Source organism: Pseudophryne corroboree, chromosome 5 (assembly GCF_028390025.1).
Source record: "Pseudophryne corroboree isolate aPseCor3 chromosome 5, aPseCor3.hap2, whole genome shotgun sequence".
NCBI lineage: Eukaryota > Metazoa > Chordata > Amphibia > Anura > Myobatrachidae > Pseudophryne > Pseudophryne corroboree.
In genome coordinates, this window is record NC_086448.1 from 149,299,820 (window position 1) to 149,321,707 (window position 21,888).

The following is a 21,888-nucleotide window of genomic DNA, read 5'->3' on the forward strand; positions in this document are numbered from 1 at the left end:
GGCCCACTCTACTCGTAAGGTGGGCTCTTCCTGGGCGGCTGCCCGGGGGGTGTCTCAGCTATACAGCTTTGCCGAGCAGCTACTTGATCTGGGTCGAACACATTTGCTAAGTTCTACAAATTTGATACTATGGCCTCTGATGACCTCAGGTTTGATCAAGCAGTTTTGCAGGAGCCTCCGGGCTTTCCCTCCCGTTCTGGGAGCTTTGGTACATCCCCATGGTACTAATATGGACCCCAGCATCCTCTAGGTCGTAAGAAAAAATAGGATTTTAATTACCTACTGGTAAATCCTTTTCTCGTAGTCCGTAGAGGATGCTGGGTGCCCGCTCAACGCTTCATTATCCTGCATTGGTTATGTAGTTCAGCACTGCCTGGTTCCTAGGTAAGTTCTGCGTTCTTTACTGTTTCAGTACTTTTTCAGCTGTTGCTGAGTTTTCCGGCATGTTAGCCGGATTTGCCTGTTGTGTGAGCTGGTATGAATCTCGCCACTATCTGTGTATTTCCTTCTCTCGAAGTATGTCGTCTCCTCGGGCACAGTTTCTAGACTTAGTCTGGTAGGAGGGGCATAGAAGGAGGAGCCAGCCCACACTGTTAAACTCTTAAAGTGCCAATGGCTCCTGGTGGACCCGTCTATACCCCATGGTACTAATATGGAACCCAGCATCCTCTACGGACTACGAGAAAAGGATTTATCGGTAGGTAATTAAAATCCTATTATACCCTTCCCTGTTCTACTAATCATACCCATTAATGGCCAACACATTATATATTGCAGCGCCCAGCATATTATATCCTTCCCTGTTCTGCTCATCATACAGATTCTTGCCCAACACATTATATATAGCAGTGCCCAGCATATTATACCCTTCCCTGTTCTACGCATCATACCCATTAATGCCCAACACATTATTTAAAGCAGTGCCCAGCATATTATACCCATACCTGGTTTACTCATCATGCCCGTTAATACTAAACACATATCCAGCTATGCTTATAGCACATTATATCCAGCAGTGCCCAGCATAGTATATTCATCTATGTCCAGTTCATAATACTCAACCATGCCCAAAACATTATGTGGCCTATATTTAACAATCAACATTAGCGGGATATCCCCTGAAAACACCCATTTTTGGGGGAACCCACAAATATTAAGGAACCCAGACCCCTGCATGTATGTGCTGGAGACGGCAGCAGGTATCAGAGATACTGTGACCCACCATTTTTGTGTGCAAAAAATTTCTCTGATGGCTTTAGCGGTTATAGCCTATGGGCTACAGATCGCAAAGTTTACCGGACCATCAAAGCAGAAAGTACAGTGATTGCATTAGTGATCACTTTACTTTTACACATTGCAGAGAAGGGCTCCAGAGCTCCTGTCCCTGGATAATTAGGGGTCTATTCATGAAGCAGTGATAAGAGTGGAGAAGTGAGCCTGTGGAGAAGTTGCCAATGGCAACCAATCAGCCGTACAAATGTATAGTATGCATAATTATAAATGTTACTTCAATACTGATTGGTTGCCATGGCCAACTTCTCCACTGGCTCATTTCGTCACAATTTTCACTGCTTCATGAATAGACCCCTTAGGGCGCACCTTAATTCCTCATTGCCGTGATAAGCGGTGATGAAAAATTATAATTACCTGGTCTAAAATCAGATAACGAATAACTATACCCCTATATCCAGCAGCGTCCACCATTTCTCACCCTGTCATTAACATATTGCAGCCAGGAACAATTTCTTCAGTGACAGGAAAAACAAAAAACAGTATGTCCTTTGTAAAGCATGATGACCTAGCCAATTTATACATATTTATTTTTATAGAGAGAGTTTGAGCTGAACTGAACTTAATAACAAACGCAGAAAAATATTTCTGAGTGTTTAATATGAATGTGATTTTACAGCAGTGGTCCTAGCATTGGTACACAAATGACTACGTTACTGCTTACACGGACATACCACTGGGTGGCGAACTTCGCTTTCCTGGAGGTTTCAGCACCAGGCTCGCTGCTGTCACCCTGTTACTCCGCCCCCGGTTACTATAACAACCCCAGGGACGCGATGCAGACACTGCAGAGTCCTCCTATATGTGTATAATACGTCTCAGGAAAGAGCCCAGTCATGTAAGTAGCGATAATAGCTGTATATTTGGGACACGGGAAGTTTTAGCAAGTAACTATTTCCTCATGCGGAAAATCGTTGTATACTTCAGCATACAGAAAAGGTCCCCAAGCCCACTTGGATCTAGCTTCAACCATACAGATATAGGCAAAATGACATGTAATAACCATGCACTATACCGACATCCACATCTGCTGCTATTATAATCAGGATGCAACATGCAGTACCGGGTACTTGGTATAATAATATTATTTATTTCCTAATTTACCTGTGCATTCAGTGCTGCACTGGCACAGATACTAGGTCATTATTTTATTAAGGATATTATCCAAATCCCTCTTTTCAGCAGTGTTTTCCACGCATCTGTACCATCTTGTCATTACTTTCTACAGTGAACTTTTTTCACTATAACAAACTATAAATGATCATTTTATGTCTTTATACCGTGGGGACGTGTGCTATTGCATGGCTCTGCACTGTTGGTTGCTTCAGATGCTATATATAGAGATATATTTTGATTGGTTAGAAACAAGGGTTAAAGTGTGTGTGTGTGTGTGTGTGTGTGTGTGTGTGTGTGTGTGTGTGTGTGTGTGTGTGTGTGTGTGTGTGTGTGTGTGTGTGTGTGTGTGTGGGGGGGGGGGGGGGGAGGGAGGGAACGAGGTGGAACTGAGTTCCACCACCTGTAATGGTTGACCCTCAGTCCGCTTTATACTTGAGGACAACAGCATATAATACTATGGAGGTGAGGCAGCTAACTTGGGAACACTACAATAATAACTTAAAACAATTATAACTTAAGAACATAACTTATCATAAATTTCAGACATAAAGATACAGCTATGGCAGCAGGGGCGGAAAATAATCAAAGGCACAATGTGAGAAGCAATGGAGGTGTGACCAGTGCTGTGTGGGTGTGGCCAGTGCCATGTGGGCGTGTACAACCCTTACACTGTCCTCCCCAATATCTCCATAAATCATACTTGTCGATATTTTGGCTGCCTCCTTGGGAGGGGGAGCCAGGTCGACACATTGGGAGGCGTTGTGGGGGAATGTGATGCGGATTAGGGGGCGGATCAGGGGACAGCGCAACTGCATCATCATGGCCTCGCATCCGCTACACAATGCAGATATTACCGGCATTGTGAGTCAGGGGGTGGGGCCATGATGATGCGATTTAATGCAAATTGCTTCATTGGACCCCCCTGGACCTCCTACTTGTGAACATCTGCATGGAGGACGGTGCTGGCGGGAGTCTTACCCACTCTTCCTGGTGGCCGGCAGTGTCACCTGATTTTCTCCATTCTTGGAGAGTAGGCAAGTATGCCCTAAATATGTAAAAGTAGAAAAAATGCATAGTTTTGAGTAAAATAGATATGAGAATGTGGCCAGCTGGGTGGCTGGTCATCATCACACTGTCATGACAATGGGCCTGTTTTTATGTAGAGGCCAAGAGCTATTGGGGGTCATTCCGACCCGGTCTCATGCAGCGAACCGCTGCGAATCGCTGCGGTGCGAACGGGTCGGAACTGCGCATGTGCGTACAGCGAAAAAAGAAGACACAGCACCGATCGCAAGAAGATTGACTGCGGAGAGGCGTTCCGTGGCGGATACTCACCGTTGGATGCCGTTTTCGAGGCGTGGTCATCAGAACGCAGGCTTGTCCAGGCAAACGGCGGTTGGATGTCTGACGTCAAAGCCGGGAGGAACGTCGCTGGATCCGTCGCACAGGGTAAGTAGCTCCAGGGTTACTCTTCCACTGCACAAAACTTTTTTAGCTAAGCAGGGCTGCACAAGCGATCGCAGCCCTGCTAAGCTAAAATACACTCCCCCATAGGTGGAGATTAGTTGATGGCTCCAGCAGCAAAAAATTGCTGGCTGCGATCAACTCGGAATGACCCCCATTGTCCCATCACCCCATTGTTAATCTGGCCCAGTATAACAGAGGTCTGAGGTTGAGTCCTTGTGTGGAGGCCTAGATGGAGTAAGGACCAAAATGGAATAGAGGCCTGGGGGCATTTGTTCCAGGGTGCTTCAGCAAGTGTGGAGTTGGGGTCTCTCTGGCCTAGACAGTGTAGAGATCAAGGAGGGGTGGAGGCCTGGATGGAGCAGGGACTTACTGGTGTAAAGTATCAGGTGCAGAGGACAAAGACGACTCAGAAGACTAATAGGCGTAGACAGGTGTAGCGTGGAGGCCTGGATGGGACAGAGGACTTGCTGATGTTTAGGTGCAGATGTAAACAAGAGAGCCGTGGCATAAGCCATGGTGGTGTTAGGGCCATATTACCAAATGGTAGCAGGAGGAGGATATAGATGGAGCAGGGAGGCCTCCGTCTGGTGGATGCTGTGTTGGGCCAGGGTTGGAGTGACAGCAGTGCAGGTACACAATCCTGGAGCTGTGCACTGCCTAAGGCATTTGCCACTCTGGTCTCCACCAACTGTGGCAAAGACCTGGTATGTCCTGTTGTGAGGTGGCTTCCCCGGGATAATGCTAGTGCTTGTATAATGTACAATGTATAATGTTAGGTACTGCAGCAGAGTGGAGTCCCTTGCCGCGGGGCTGCAGCTTCATGCATTGATCAATTCATAACTAAACTCCACTATTTATTATATGCTAAGCTGTATGATATCAGTAATGCTAGAGACAGTGCACCTACAACACCCCCCTTTTTTCTTCTGTAGAACTACAAGTCTCAGTAGGTAGCACCTCACATTACTGGCAGCTATAGGTGTGCAGTCTAAGGCCCCTTCCTTGTATAATGTAACCTGCATGCTCGGCTGGCTGCACGAGGAGAACGTGAATCCCCTGGTAGGCACATTTTTGAATGTAGGTATTGAGTAACGTAACACTCTGCACTGTCACTCACTGCACTTTAGTGCTTCAGAGAAGCCCACTAGCCTGATTGCTGATATAACATGTACCTGGCAGAGGTGAGTGTTTCCCCCGTCTCTACCATATCAGCATCTACTGTATACTCTAACTGACTTCCTCTGTTTCTGTATCCCACTCATGTTAGTCTTTATCAGTGACTCTGCAGCCCTCGTCTAGTGAATGTGCTGGACACTCTCATTATTGAGGCCCCACTCAACTCAGTCACAGATCTCCCACCTGAAAAGCATGACATTGTTACATTGCTTTACAAGCGTCTCTGCCTTCTATTGGAGTCTGTCATTACTGGTGACTTTACAGCTCTTTTATCTGTGTAACTGCTATTTCTACTGCTAATATGTATGTATTGCCAAGGGGATGCATAGCGCGCCACTGTGCCCGCAGCGTGGTGAGCGCAGCGACCCCGCAAATTGCTCTTTTGCGCTCGCCCCCCTGCCGGCATTCTATGGCCGCGATTCTGACCACCGGGATGATGTGCGCCGGTATATAGATACCAACCCGTTGCCAATTGGCAGATGTCATCCTAATAGTGCAGATGGAGCCATGCTCATCTTTGCTGCGATGCAGCATGCTGCAACACTGGGATGATTTGTCTGGGTGTGGTATGTTAGGTAGAATAGACTTAGGTCGACAGTGTCTAGGTCGACCACTATTGGTCGACAGTAAGTAGGTCAACGTGGTTTCTAGGTAGACAGGGACTATGTGTCGACATGTACTAGGTCGACATGAAAAAATGTCGACATGAGTTTTTTACATATTTATGGTGTAGTTTTCTCGCTTCGATCGCCATGCTTTATGCAAGCTTACCATTCCCAAGTGTAGTCCACGCGGATCGTAAAGTATGAAGAAATTCAAAAAATGTTAAAAACTAATTTCGACCTTTTGTCATGTCGACCTAGTACGTGTCGACCTAGAGTCCCTGTCAACCTACTTACTGTTGACCAATAGTGGTCGACCTAGACACTGTCGACCTAAGTCTTGTGAACCTAGAGACCGGATCCCGATTTGTCTATATTGTCTTGCTATCCTATGGCTCCCATTTACTGCAAGCTCAGATCTTTCTTTTTTTTTCACTGTTTAGTATACATTGGCAGTGCTCACTATTATCTGCATAGCAGCACTGACATCTAGTGCTCACTAGTGGCAATTACATACGGATGTCAGTTGCAAGTGCCTTAGACTGGGTAGCGATGTGTACCGGGTACCCAGCCTGACATTGACAGGACATGGCTGCAACAAGTGCATACACACTTGCCAATGCCTGGTCCGACGGAGGTGATCCATATGACATGCTGCATTCTGCAGCTTGTAATCGCTAGCAACAGCCCCCGTCGCCCCTGCTGCAGGGCTGACAGGGGATGTCACTAGCAACCCGTGTGAGAGAGCATATCAAGGCTACACACTAGACAATGTACACGATATGTCACTTCAATCATCAGGGTTGAGGCGGGATAGACATATCGTATAGTGGTACATTAGATTCTGTATTGGCCTGTTCAGCAGTGATGTCAGCCCCTGCAGCAATTGTATGGGCGAGTAATATATATTTTGATTTATCAATCATCGGCTGTGCTGCATAACCAACACAATACAAAGTTCACAGACACATTGGGTGTACACACCCGCTGACGGGCATGCAATATATCGACAGTTCGCTAGAACGGCCTATGTATCGCCTAGTGTGTACCCAGTTTAAGTTGAGGGGGAGTCACAGTCAAGGGGAGATAAACAGCTACTATAAACCCATATGCCCTATGTATTAGTCTACAAGCTTCAGGAGCTGGCGCGATCCCAGTTATTTTGCCTGCAGTTATTTAAATCAACCTGGTTTCTCCTTTTAAATTATTAGTGCTTTAAATCTACAGGCTAAATCGCTGGAATCACTCCCATTCCTGGAATCCGCTTGCTACTACAGAAGGACTGGGGTTTTTAGGTTTCTCTTTGTCTTTTATAGCCGCTAACTGTTGGCTGTCCTTCTCTCCTTTCCGTCTTTTCATTGCTATTTCCTCATCCCGCCACCATCAGAATTTTGGCGTTGGGGGGAAATCATAGAACCCAAATTCTTTATATTTGGAGACCTCTAAGGTACAGTTACTGAAACAGCTCCTGGCTGCACATCACTTAGTTCTCCTTTAAAGCTCCATAGTTTTCTGACAACTTTTCACTCCCATAGTTGAGGATCTTCCTTCTTTTTCTGTGTCTACATTCTGTACTTTAGCGTGGAAACTACTACTTTATTTACTAATTTACTGTTTCTTAGGATGCTAAGGTGCCCTAATTTAATCAATTTGTAGCTGGTTTGGAGAGAAAAAAATATGGTATTCTGTACCATTCTGTATAATTTATGTCTGTTCATTTCTCTATTACTTATCATTGGCCTGTAAACCCTATATGTATATTATAGCACGTTATTTTCTGTTGTTAACTTTTGTCTTCGCTAAACCTGTGATGTCTTGTTTGCAGTGCCGTAACTAGGCATTTTAGCGCTGTGTGCAAGAAACGGCGTTGGCGCCCCCCACTATGCAAGATTGGGGAAGCGCGCGAAAAATATATGGGGGCGTGGCTTCATTGGGAAGGGGCGTCGCCACAAAATAATACCAATTCATACAGTAGTCTCCAATATTCAAATTACGCTGCACAGTAGCGCCACTACACCAGGTAGAGCCCCTTTTACACATTACGGCAGACACCGTCCCCCTTTTTACACATTACGGCAGACAGCATCCCCCTTTTTACACATTACGGCAGACAGCGTCCCCCTTTTTACACATTACAGCAGACAGCGTCCCCTTTTTACACATTACAGCAGACAGCGTCCCCCTTTTTACACATTATGGCAGACAGCGTACCCTTTTTACACATTACAGCAGACAGCGTCCCCTTTTTACACAGTACAGCAGAAAGCGTCCCCTTTTTACACATTACGGCAGACAGCGTGCCCTTTTTACACATTACGGCAGACAGCATCCCCTTTTTACACATTACGGCAGACAGCGTCCCTTTTTTACACATTACGGCACACAGCGTCCCCTTTTTACACATTACGGCAGGCAGTATTGTCAACAATAAGGAAGCAGCATTTCATTTTTACACATTATGGCAGGAAGAGTGTGTGTGCATACACACTTGTCGCTGCTGCCAGCAACGAGTGATGGCAGGTGGGGGTCAGTGGGGGCCATGCTGCATTCCCCAGCATGGCTGCGGGGGATGGGGTTACGGTAAGGCTGCGGGGGATGGGGTTAGGGTACTGCTGCGGGGGAGGTGTTAGGGAAAGGCTGCGAGGATGTGGTTAAGGTAAGGCTGAGGGGTTAGGGCAGAGGTTCCCAAACTGTGTGCCGTGGCTCCCTGGGGTGCCTCGGGACACTTGCAGGGGTGCCCTGGGTTGGTGGTCCAGGACCAATTCAAATTATTCATGGTCAATATAATAGGCAAAACCAGTGCTGGTGGCTGCCAGTCATAAAATATGTGGCCAAACAGAAGCACATCTTGTCCCTCACCACACAACTGACCCTAAGGATGACATATAAACGCGATCTACTTCATGTAATATTTCTTTCAAAATTTCTCAATAAGAAATTTTTGGCCTAGGGGTGACGTGAAAAAAATTCTGATATTCTAGGGCGCCGTGATTCAAAAAAGTTTGGAAACCACTGGGTTAGGGTAAGGCTGCGAGTGAGGGGTTAGGGTAAGGCTGCGAGTGAGGGGTTAGGGTAAGGCACTGGGGGGTTTAGGCTGCGGGAGGAGAGGGTTTAGTGTTAGGCTGCAGGATAGGAGGGTTAGTGTCAGATACTAGGGGGCTGTGTGACTGGAAGGTTTAGGGTAAGACACTAAGGGTAGGGTTTGGCTGCAGGGGAGGGGGGGAGTTAGGGTTAGTTTTATGGCTCTAAATATTAATATGAGGACCAAGACTGTATATGTGAGAATTGGCAAGACCTGTTTGCAGTCCTCAAATCCATCTGACTCCACAGCAAGCACCCGCACATCCACCGCCGGCTGCCCTCAAGATAGCGCCGCTCCCTCTCCTCACCCTGGCTGCCACTGCATCTTTCTGTCCTCTAGCCGACTTCCTCCTGGCGAGGTCGCGGGTCACTCAGCAGCCAGTGCCCTCTTCCGTTGTCTCCCTCTCCTGCAGTTCCGCACCTGTGTCAGAATCACCTGAGGGGGAGGCGATCCGGCATCCACGGCTTCATGTCCTGCCGTCTGTGGTAGCGCGCCGCTCTCAAAGGCGGCGGCGGGTCTCAGTAAAGGAATAACGGGACAGGGGGAGTGTGCTGCCACACAGCGGCTGCGGCACCGCTCCCCGTCTCTTGCAGAGGCGGCAGTGGGAGACAGGCAGCGGGGCTTACAGAATCACTGGACTACACGGCTGATGGCCGTACAGGGAGGGGGGGGGGAGTGCTGCTGATGGTGCGCCTGCAGTACATGTGCGCTGTGGGCAAGGCACCGTCAGCACACAGCTAGTTACAGCCCTGCTTGTTTGTACCTGTCTTTTTGTCTTTTATGCTGTGATGCTGACCCTATCTGCTATGTTAAAATAAACAAAACAAATATATATATCTATATATATATCTATATCTATATCTATATATATATATATATATATATATATTTATTTATTAATAATTGGTTGACCACAAACTGACAAATATCTGGTATTTTTTGTTTCTAAATAGAGTTTTATTTTTCTCTCTTTCCAACTTTGAGATAGTGAAAGAGTAAAGGCAAGATGTCTACAGATGAGATACTCCAACGAGCCACACTTTCCCCTGACCCTGCTATGTACAGGCCAAGACCATCCTCTGAAAAAACGCAGGTAAAGTAATATATTAACGTGGAGTCAATTTTCATCAATATCCCCTTCAGACAAAGGCCAAAAACCTGGGTTTTTCCTGTGCACGTGCATCGACCCAGGTCCTGCTTGCCTGAAAGGGTCTGGCCAAGGTTAACAGTCCCGGGTCCACGACCCTGCAACCGACCATGGTTATTCTCAGGACTTGCAACCTGGGTCAGTGCCTCAAAGAAATTCATTAGCAGGAACAGTAGCGCTTGGATATGACATCATTAACTGTGGTTCCATTTTAAAGTACAGATCTCGGTTCTCTCTGTCTTCTTTCAGAAAAAGCTGGTACTTTTACCAGAAGTGCAGATGTTTCTACACGTGCAAGCACCATGCATCTCTCTTATAAACCCTTGGTATCTGAACCCAGTCTTATCAGCTTTATAACATCCTCTTTGTAAACTCTTGGATTTAACAGAGTTAGACTTCCTTACATTGGCCCTCATTCTGAGTTGTTCGCTCGTAAGATTTTTTCGCAACGGAGCGATTAGTCGCAAACTGCGCATGCGCAACGTTCGCAGTGCGTCTGCGCCAAGTAAATTTGCAAAAGAGTTTGGTTTTTTACTCACGGCCTAACGAAGAAATTTCATCGTTCTGGTGATCGGAATGTGATTGACAGGAAGTGGGTGTTTCTGGGCGGAAACTGGCCATTTTATGTGTGTGTGCGAAAAAACGCTTGCGTTTCTGGGAAAAACGCGGGAGTGTCTGAAGAAACGGGGGAGTGTCTGGGTGAACGCTGGGTGTGTTTGTGACGTCAAACCAGGAACGAAACTGACTGAACTGATTGCAGTGGCAGAGTAAGTCTTGAGCTACTCAGAAACTGCAAAGAAATTTCTATTCGCAATTCTGCTAATCTTGCGTTTGCAATTCTGCTATGCTAAGATTCACTCCCAGTAGGCGGCGGCTTAGCGTGTGCAATGCTGCTAAAAGCAGCTAACGAGCGAACAACTCGGAATGAGGGCCATTGAGGACAACTTTACTTTTTGCTATAGTGAGGAGAGAATCACAGCTGGAGGTCCTGCCTTGTCTTCATACAGTATTTCATTTTTCATGAAGATAGGGCCGTTCTTCAGAAAAAAACCTCCTTTCAGCCTAAAGTAACCTGAGGGTTCCAGGATATAATGATTCTGAGTTTAGACGGTGGCATGGTCGGTCTTTGGAAGAGCAGAAATATTTTCACTCACTGGATATTGTCTGAAGACCTGTACTAATAGGAATCTTGATGCCTCTTGGGCATCATAACACAAGGCCTTGGCTAAAGCATTGTCAGGCAGCCACCTGGTTGTCAGTGTACATATTTAGAAATTATTTTTGCTTCCTATGGTGCAAGTTTTGGGTAGAAGGTGCTGCACACCACAAATTCTTATCGTACTCTTCCATAGCTTTTGGACTTCCCCAAGGTATCAGTATACCCAAGAGAATAGACGAGAAAATATAATTTTTATACTTATGTTTGAATCCATTGGGAGACACTGGGTTCTCTGTTCTCCTCTGTGTGAATTTGTAGAAAAAGAAATCCCTGCAGGTTAGAGGATATAGCGTGTGAGGACGTTCAGAATTTATTTAAACTTTAAAGTTCCTAATTCCAAGCTGAGCCTCTATATCCCAGGGTTCCAATGGATTCAGAGTGGTGTATTTAAGATACTGTATGTATAAAAATCATATTTTGGAGGAACCATGGTACAGTAAGTTGGCTATAACTGTTAAAGCTATTCTTCTTTTGCTAAGTCAGGCACAGCAAGTTATTCTACGAGTGGTTAAAATGATCTGTATAATTTTCTGCCAAAATGCACTGTCTTTTATCAGAGGGGTGTGGCCTATCAGCATTAGATCATGGTGGCATGCGCAGTGGCGCCGAGAGGGGGGTTACTAATTACCGTGGGCCCGTATTGTTTGAGAGGCCTTACAAGATGTGCAAACATAGTATTTTTCTTTTTTTTTTCCTTTAAAGGGACATGGAAATGCCTTTCAGAATTTGGCCATGCCCCCTGTCTCTCACGGGCTCACAGTTTGGCTCGGCCTTGGTCACATGAGCAGAGGAAGTCTGATGTGTGGTTTTCCCAGTTGTTTGGAGGTCTAGATGTATTCACATAGATATTATATTAGTGACTTTATTTTATGTCTTTAGCACACAGGGATTAAGATAAATGTTGTTACTGTATTTATCACAGATGTTTTTTCTAGTTTTATTGTCAAATTAATCCATCTTTCTTTTATTTTCAGGATATCTCTCACTTATTAACAAGCCTCTTTAAAAACGTTTATACCGGAGAAGTCATTGGTAAAGATACAGGGGCCAACCTGATCCGGTCTAAGGGAGGAGACAACCCTTATCATAACAAATTTGTGGAGGATCTTCAACAGGTAAAGACTGCTCACTGAGGCTGGTGACGCACACTGTCATAGGTGCTGGTATTAGCAAATCGTCATGATAGCAGCACAGAAAAATTATCTGAGTTATAGAGAATCATCCATTTGTAATCCTCCTGGACCCTATGTGGTCTTGCCTGTCAGTGACCGGTTCGGTTATTCTATGTTTAGCTCTCTTGTGTCATTGATCTCTGTGTTTATTGGAACCATTTATTTTTGTTTTTGTTTGTAATGCGTTCCATTCTTGTACGGAAAGCACAACAATGTAAACTTATAGCAATTTGTAATTGATTTAGCAGAACATAAACTGTCTCCATTATCTTTCATGGATCATTATCATTATCTTTATGGAATATACCTGATTACAGTGGGGAAACAGCAAATTCCAGTACCATCAATGCACCTCAGTGCTTTTGTATACATATCTCTAATGTTTATTTTTTTTATTATTTTTTTTTATTCATCAGAGCATATCTTGGCATTTCACAAGGTATTACAAATATCAAATGTAATAAGTACATGAATACTTTGAGGGAAGCAACAATTCAAAAAGGAGCCACATAAACCATTTGAAAACAATAATATATCCCTTATTAAAGTTTGGGTTATGAAGGTGGCCTTTCAAAATGCCCTGATAAAGTCGAGTGAGGAATGGCACCAACTGCGGCTGCAACAATTTATAATATTCCCCAGAAAAAACGTCCAGGCCCGGAGACTTATTATTGTGGAGATACGAGATCACCTCCGATATTTCTTCCTCCATAATATCCGCGGTTAAAACTTCATGTTGTGCAGAGGAAAGTTTTGGGAGTCGTGCCTCTTCCAATAAAATTTGATGGAGGTGGGGAAGTTCGGGAGAGGCTTTGTATAAAGTCTGATAATACTGTTGAAAAATAGAAACCATATTTGGGGTAGACAAACGTATCAGGATGTTGTAAGTCGTTAATAAAATGACGTGGGTATTGCAATTTGGCCATATTGGCCAGCAAATTACCAGATCTGTTACCTCATCTATAGTATCGATTCTTCATAAAATCCGTCTGAGTTTGTGCATTAGCCAGCAAGAAACTCTCAAGAAGTTGACGATGATGCCTATACACTTCCAAGTTCTCCTCAGAAGGTTCTGCCTCATAGGAATCATATGCTATACCTATAGCCCTGTATAAGCTGTCATATTTGCTACAATATTCCCGTCTCTTCCATGCCAAATTGGCTATAATATGGCCTCTCATTACGGCCTTGGAAGTTTCCCAAAAGAGGACAGAATCCTCCCAGTATTCCAAATTGTCATCCACAAATTCCATCCATTTAGACTTGAGGAATTGTTTAAAGTGAACCGATAGACCAAGAAAAGACGGGAACCTCCAAATTTTATGGGACAACCCAGGGGAGTGAGTTTGAATATCTAAGGAAATAGGGGCATCATCCGAGATCATTATGTGGTATATTTCAGAAGCTACCACCGATGGGACCAGACTATCTGCAATCAAAATATAATCAATCCTAGAAAAGGAGTTATGAACTCGAGAGTTATAGGAGTGTGTCCGGTCAGTCGGGTTAAATTACCTCCAAACATCGCATAAATCATGAAGCGCAGTCAGTAGACGTAGTCCCCCCGTGCCCGCAGGGGATGCAGGAGAAAAAGGTCCACTACGGTCTAGTGCCTCGTCTGCTACACTATTGAGATCTCCCCCCACCAGCAGGTTCGGAGTGGGTCGACTAAGCAGTAAGTTAGAAATAGCACGGAAAAACTCCATATTCTGTGAATTAGGGGCATATAGATGTAGTAGGGTATATGGCTCGCCTCTTATTATAACATCCAGCAATATGTAACAACCTTCAGGGTCACATTCAGAGCCCAGTAAAGAGTAATCGAGAGTAATCGAGGCGTCTATTAAACACTACAGCAACCCCACGCTTCTTAGTAACAAATGAAGAGGCCACACACTCCCCAATCCATGAGCTCCGGAGTGACATATTATCAGGTGCCCTCCAGTGAGTCTCCTGCAAAAATGCAATATCTGGGTCTAAATGACGGAGATGAGTAGTCACCCTACGTCTCTTTATGGGCGCATTTAAGCCACAAACGTTCCATGAATCATCTACTGCAGCCATCAATGGTACCCAACTTTAAAGACTTTAAAGTTTGTAAGGAAAATCTAAACCACCATGCCCCCCTCCCATCCCAGCGAGTAGGAGAGGCAGCAATCCAGGGAGGGGGATCCCACAAACCATGCCCAGATTTCACAGCATACACATAATAGATATACTGTGATAAACATAATATAAGACAATAAATATGTGACATATATAGTATCACTGTATGCTCTGAATAACTCCATTTTCTAACATTTTCCTCCAAAAACAAGAAAAGGTAGGCATGTCTTGCAAGACATGCTCCCAAGACAATGAGAATGAGAATACAAACATGAATAACAAAATCAGGAAAGAGTGAAGCCAAAAAACATGGCCACCATCTGTCCTGACACATAAACAAGCAATACAAATAGAACAGAGCTGATCCCTCTATTATAGAGTAGATATATAGCAATAGAATAAGCCTAAGTCTGTGACCCAGAGCTGTTTGCAGCCAGGACACTGAGAGATTGCACATATTTTTTAAGTTTAAGAGGGTCCTCAAACATATGGACCGTATCATTTATCGTAACTTTTAGCTTTGCAGGGAATAGTAGTGCAAATTGTATGTGGTTATCAAATAAGATTTTACACACTGGGGAGAATTCCTTTCTCCGTTGAGACACGGCAGCTAAGAAATCCTGGAATATTAGGAGTGAGTGACCGTCAACCATAAGAGAGCTTGCACGCCTATAGGAATGGAGGACCAGCTCCTTATCCCTAAAGTTAAGATATTTAGCAATTACGGGACGTGGGCGAGAGGCATTATTAGATCGCTCTGGCCCTAATCTATGAGCTCTCTCAATAACCATTGGGGGGGCCAAGGGGGCAATACCCAAGGCAGCTGGCAAAGTGGATCGTATGTACTTCAACAGGCCTGGACCTTTTACTACGAAAATTCCTGTTCTCAAGATCATCTATCTTATCAAGAAGGAATTGAATAGTATCTCCCTGGGATGTGGAAGAGGATTGAAGGGAAGTTATTGTATCCTCCACGTCACTAGTACGCTGTTCAATGGCGTCGAGCAGTTTAGTATGAGACTTTATTTGGGAGGCCACCAAAGTAAGGGTATTATGGAATTCTTTAAATTGTTGCTCCAGTATGGTCTTAATAACTAGCAACATTTCTTGTGCCGCTGCATTGGCCGATGTAGCAGCCAGAGGCATTGAAGGTTGTGTATTGCCCATGGGAACTAGAGGTGGAGTGGCTGGGGGAGATGCAGAGTGGCATGGGGAAGAAAGAGATGAGGAGGGCTGAGAGGATGACAGATGTGTCTGAGAGGCCTTTGCCTTAACAGATCTTCTAGTCATGGTAAAGTACCTGTGCATAACCAGTGTAACCACAATAAGTATGCAGGTTGTAGAGGGGCACAGACAAACTAAGAAACAGACATTAAAACATTAATCAATACAGAGTCATAGATCAGATCAGAATATACAGCAATGCCGATACCGGCCACTAGATGGTGTTTTCAGCCTGAGAACTGTTGAAAATGAAAAATGTACAAACTGGAATGAGTGGCAGTATGAATCTTGGCCATTAGATGGTGTGAACCTACTAAGAGAGCAGGAGCCACTGAAAATATATAGACTGACAATAGATATACTAGTATAGAATTAAGCCACTAAGTTATTGCTTAAAACAGAATAAAAGCTCAAAGATGGTCAGTAAACCGGATATAATATTTTCTTACTTGAATGGCAATTCCTAACAGGATTCAGTATAATACGTAGATATTAAATATGGCTAGGTGTTACTAGCATACAAATTAAGGTCATATGTATGAAATAAAATACAAACTAGAAGCAAATATGTTGTACCAAATGTATATATGCCAATATGAATAAAGTTAAATCTAGTGGGGAATTTTACAAATATGTGTTCAGTTGTACTGCAACTGCTCCTCTCAGCACCCTTTATTCACCTACAAAGTGAGAATGGCCCAAGCCACAGTAAAGAAATGGGGATGGAAAATGAAAGAAGAGGGGATGCAAGAGAATAGGGAATGGGCAGAGGGTAATAAGAAGGGTAGGACAAAACACCAGGTAGGTAGGTAGGTAATCAAGAATGGGAAGGTGCAAAGGAAAAGTGGAAAGGTGTCCGTAAAGGACAAACAGTAGAGATACCGGGTGGTAAAATGTTAGGCAAGAGCCTTGTGTCTCTTTGTGAAGGCTCAGGCACCCCTCAACCAGCAGGACAGGGGAAAGTTCCTGCACTGTACACCAGAGTCCCGGGGGGACGCACAGCAGTCAAGTCCAGGAGAAGTTTCAATCCAGTGTGGAGCCAGAAACTGTCAAGACCCCTCAACAGAGCAGAGGGACCAGTAGCCCGTAGCAGTCCGAGTCTCCAAGTGGGCAGCCCCACAGAACACCTGCAAGGGCTGGGAATCCCTCCAGCTAGGCAGCCCTGTGTCACAGCATCAGAGATTCTATACACTGAGGACCTGGAAAAAGGTGTGGGAGGCTACTTCTTCAGACCCAGCCACCTCAGAGCCCTCCAAAAGCAGCAGCCCAGGGACACACCGCTAACTCCCGTTTTCCCAGCAAGTAAGCCAAGTCACAATAGATGGTAACGCAGGTAGTAGGAGCAAGCCAGCCGATCTCTGCAGAGACCACCCAGGAGGTTGTAGGCGCGTTGCACAGCTCTGGAGCTCCGTACGGGTGGGGGGAGCAGGCAAAAGGTGCAGGAGGCGATCACATGATTCCCGGCAGCTTCAAAGTGCTCCAGAGGCAGTGACACTCACCAGTGGGTACAGCAGTGAGCCACTGCAGGTCAGGCAGCCAGGAGAGGAGCAGACTATAAGTCTGGGAGGGTTACCGCAGCGCTGCAATGACAGCTTCCCTGCGCATTGCAGCCGGCAGCTCAGAACAGGACAGCCACCCAGGACCTCCACGCCAGCAAGTGGACCAGCAATCTCCAGGGAAACACTGCAGCTCTACTATCTCATCCGGAGATGCAGTAGGGGCAGGAGGATCTGCCGACCAGTCTTTCAGTTCTCAGATGATGGGCCGCGTAGCGGTGCAGGTAGGCAGTAATGACCAGGCTTACTGTAAGCGGCAGTGTAACAGGTTAGTGGGCACCTGCAGTCTGTGTAGGAAGGTGACAGCAGGAATAACGTGGCTGGTCCCAGGGGCCGGCAGCCCGGGAGGTCGCGGACCCGCTATGTGTTACGGACAGATCCTCTTAGGAGCAGTCAGCACACTCCTCCATTGATAAAGCATGTCCCTCACTCTTATGGTCCAATTGCTCCACAGTCCCAGCCAGGATAGGAACAAACAGGGTTCCTGTCCTCAGTAGCTCGCCACGAGGCCAATATGGCGGGTTGGGGAAGGTGCTCAACCTTCTGAGCTGGACTCCGGGGGAAAGTATCCGGGAAGGGCAAGATGGTTACCAAAACTCTCCCTGGAGAGTCTCCACGGCATCCAGCGCCGACTAGGTATCCCGCGCCCTCAGTCTGTGTCCTAGAAGAGCACTCAGGGATATCAGGAGTCAGGAGCCCAGTTAAAATGCGGCCACATACGATGCCCGCCCACCGGAAGTCCCTACAGTTTATTTTTGTTTATTTATGTTATCCTAATTATGGAACAACAGAATAAAAATTTGTATTAAAAGTAATACTGTGTTTTTTTATTTTGTTGTTCCGCTGTACCTTTTCTATTATAAGAAGCAGCAGATCACCCTTACAGGTAGTAAATGTCTTTTATTTTCTTTGACATGTTATCCTAATTATCCTTTAAATGTAGTAAAACATGGGATTTCTCTTTCATCCATCTGGGGGACGCTGTGCCGTTACTTGTGGGGTTAGAGTGTGTGGGATAGGAGTTTGGCACAGAACCTATAAAAACTAGCTCCTCCCCCCCTAATCCCTCCCATCTCCAGCCTGACCAGCAGATTACCTCAGTTTTAGTTTTGTGCCTTGGAGGACAGGCAGAGTTTTTCTTGCTCTTAGTTTTTAATTAGGTTTTAATTCCTATTGTTTTTTTCTAGTATGCTTATGACAAGCATGTTGTGAGTGAGGTTAGATAGCTAGTAAGGCGGCTGTGCGTCTCATTCCTCTCTCACCCTGCCTCTGGAACAGTCACCATGCCAGCGGTCTCTGGGGCTTCCCTTTACCAGACACAGCACTGAGGAGGCATCTAATTCATGTAGGACAAGTAACCTGCTCTGGCAGCGTTTTCTATTATCCCCACTATTACCCTCTCCCTCACAGTGCAGCCTTGATGTTTGCAAGCGGCTTCCAAGCGCCGCTGAGCGGAGGATCAGAGCTCTTGAGCGGAAAGTCAGAGCTCTCACCACTGCTTTATTCCGCTTGCTGTCTGTGTTACACAGACGGCAGCGGGACTGCAGCGGAGGGGAGCAGATGAGCCGGGAGCTGCTAGCCGCAGCCGTCCCATTACTGAAGGGCGCAACGGGTCCTTTCACTGACTGGGATCTGACAACAATCGGCGGTCTCTGGCTTCCCGCCACTGCTCTTCCCACTCTGGGTGCCGTACTGTTTCGCCCATCAACTAAGGAGGCAGACTCTAACAGAGGCTGCCATTTTAACATCCACACTCTCTTAATTCACAGACACTGCGCAGCATACTAAGGAGGAATAGGGCATTTTCCACATGGCCTATCTCACCCTGATAAGTATACAGGCGGGGATTAGGCGATATATATACACAGGTGTATATATATATATATATATATATATGTATATATATATGTGTGTGTGTGTGTGTGTGTGTGTGTGTGTGTGTGTGTGTGTTCTGGGTTAGATCAGTACTCTATTTATTATTTATTTATTACCAGTTATTTATATAGCGCACACATATTCCGCAGCGCTTTACAGAGAATATTTGGCCATTCACATCAGTCCCTGCCCCAGTGGAGCTTACAATCTGTATTCCCTACCACATGTACACACACACATTCACACTAGGGTTAATTTTGTTGGGAGCCAATTAACCTACCAGTATATTTTTGAATTGTGGGAGGAAACCGGAGTACCCGGAGGAAACCCACGCAAGTACGGGGAGAATATACAAACTCCACACAGTTGGGCCATGGGGGGAATCGAACCCATGACCTCAGTGCTGTGAGGCAGTAATGCTAACCACTACACCATCCGTACTGCCGTACTACTCTGCATCAACCTTCTCATACTAACTGTCGGAATTTTTTCACAACCTATCTCACCCTAAGGGGATTAGGTAATATATGTGTTAAGGGTAGATCAGTACTCTGCATCACCCTTTTATTTGTATTAACTGTCACACTTAGGGGCACCTTAAGACAAAAGAGGAACTTATTAATGTTGTATTTGCAATAGTTGTTGATTTGTGTATTTACTGTGGATTACACCATGGCCAGTAAACCTGACAAACCTGCAAAAGAGAAGGCAAGTTCAGTAGTTTTCTTTGCATGTTCCCAATGTGGTTCCAAACTTTCAAAAGGTAGCACGGACCCAGGTACCATCTGTAGTTCAGGCTCTGGGACGCCAGTTGCGGAGCAAGCGGGTGGCTCCACAGATCAGTCTATGCCAATGTGGGCAAGAAACAGGGCAGATGCCATAGCTGACTTGCGTCAATCCAGGTTGGGCACAGCCCCGGGGGAGTCAGACAAACCCCCTTGGGCCAGATCTATGGGTAGGTGTCTTTCTGATTTGGCACAATCTCCGTGACACCTGTTGTAGAGCAGCCTCGTGGGTCTACAGATCAGTCTTTCTCTCTGTGGGCCAGGAACATGGCCGATGCTATTGCTGATTTCCATCCATCAGACTCTCTTAATGTTCAAGATACGGTGGAGGTGGAGACTCCGACAGTCTTTTACAAGCGGCAGAAAAGACAAGTAGCTGTCTTTCCCTCATATACACATTTTGTAGAAATTTTGAAAGACCCTTGGCTTAAGCCGGATTCATGCTTTCAGGCTCCTAAAAAAAAACAAAAAAAATTAAGATTTCTATATCCTTTTGCAGAAGAGGACACAAAATTCTGGGAAACTGCTCCGAAGGTGGATGCTCCTATTTCTTATTTGGCAAAGGCTACAGTAATCCCTTCGGTACAATCAGTGACGTGAAAGATCCAATGGATAGGAAGATTGCGGCGATTCTTAAATCCATTTTTGCCTTAACGGGTATTTCTCTGCTTCCAGTCCTCGCTGGCGCCTGGGTCCTTAAGGCCGTAGACGACTGACTAGCTTGAGTGGTATCTGGCATGCAGTCTGATGACTCATCGGAGGCTATTCAGCTAGCTGAACAAATTTCTGAGGCTCTCACTTATGTTGGTGAGGCCTTGTTGAACTCGGCCTTGCTATTGTCGCGCGTATCTGCTCTAGCGGTTACAGCGAGGTGTTCACTTTGGTTTTTTTGTTTGGAATGCTGACTCTGATTCAAAACAGACATTGACAGTCGTTCCGTTTGAAGGAGAATTCCTTTTGGTTCGTAACTTACGAAGATTATCTCCGATTCTTAGTGTGGCATGAGACCGTTTCTTTCAGTTGCTCCTCCGAAGCCGAAAGCAACTAAATTTCGGTTCTTTCACACTCAAGGTAGGGGCGGTTTCCAGTCCTTTTGAGCCTTTTCAAGATTTCCACACAGAGGTGCGTTCCATGGTAGAGGTTCACAGGCACCTCGCAGACCGGCAGCCAAGCCTACCGACAAGCCTGCCGCATGACGTGAGGAGGTCTTCGGAGGTATCCTTGGTGGTGGGGGCATGGTTACTACAGTTCAAAGAAGTGTGGCTCCTGTCACAACCGGATCGGTGGGTGACAGGGGTCATAACCCAAGGTTACATTTTGGATCTCGAGGAACCTGTCCCAGACCGCCTTTTTTATCACTCCAGATGAATAGCACTAATTCAGGCAACTTCCACGCTTTTGCGGCATGGAGTAATTCTTTCAGTTCCCAAACTACAACGCGGTCAGGGCTTTTACTCAAGTTTTTTTCTCGTAAACAAACTGGACGGTTCGTTTCGATCCTTTTTAAATCTAAAATACCTGAATCCGTATTTCTCCGTCCAGAAATTTAAGATGTAATCGATGCATTCAATCATCGCGTCCATGGAACCGGAGGAGTGTTTCGCATCTATTGACATATAGGACGCGTACCTCCATGTTCCAATTTGGTCGGATCATCAACATCTGTTGAGGTTCGCAGTAGGGCCTTGGTATTTCCAGTGTCAATTTCTTCCTTTCGGCAGGGGGTCAACGTTACTCCTTACATGGACAATTTGTTGCTAAAAGCTCCGTCACAGGAGCTTCTTCAACAACACCTCCCACATACCACGGACACTCTACAATCCTTCGGATGGATTGGGAATTTCCGGGAATCTTCCTTGATCCCCTCTCAGGAGATAGTTTTTCTAGGTTTCCTGTTCGACCCGAGAAGACAGAAGGTTTTTCTACCTCAGGACTAACTTCAGGATCTGCACCAGAGTCCGCTCCCTGTTGCAGTTGCCGAGGTTCTCTGTTCTCGGATGTATGCATGTGTTAGCCAAGATGGTGGTGACCTTCAAAGTGATACCATATGCCAGATTCCATGCTCTGGCCC

The 21,888-nt window shown here is 45.7% G+C and overlaps 1 protein-coding gene across 5 annotated transcripts in view; it reads left to right on the forward strand.

Annotated features, from left to right (window-relative positions):
- The first annotated feature begins 2,027 nt into the window (after positions 1-2,027).
- The window catches only part of DLEC1 (DLEC1 cilia and flagella associated protein), a 247,281-nt gene continuing 227,420 nt past the window's right edge, over positions 2,028-21,888 (forward strand). For 4 of the 5 annotated variants that reach the window (XM_063921794.1, XM_063921796.1, XM_063921798.1 and 1 more), the window contains exons 1-3: positions 2,028-2,128; positions 9,722-9,826; positions 12,074-12,214. In XM_063921794.1, coding sequence (XP_063777864.1) covers positions 9,740-9,826; positions 12,074-12,214 — 228 coding nt within the window. In that variant the 5' untranslated portion in view covers positions 2,028-2,128; positions 9,722-9,739. Of the gene's footprint in view, positions 2,129-9,717; positions 9,827-12,073; positions 12,215-21,888 lie in introns of all 5 variants that reach the window. The other variant, XM_063921795.1, reaches the window with a different exon arrangement.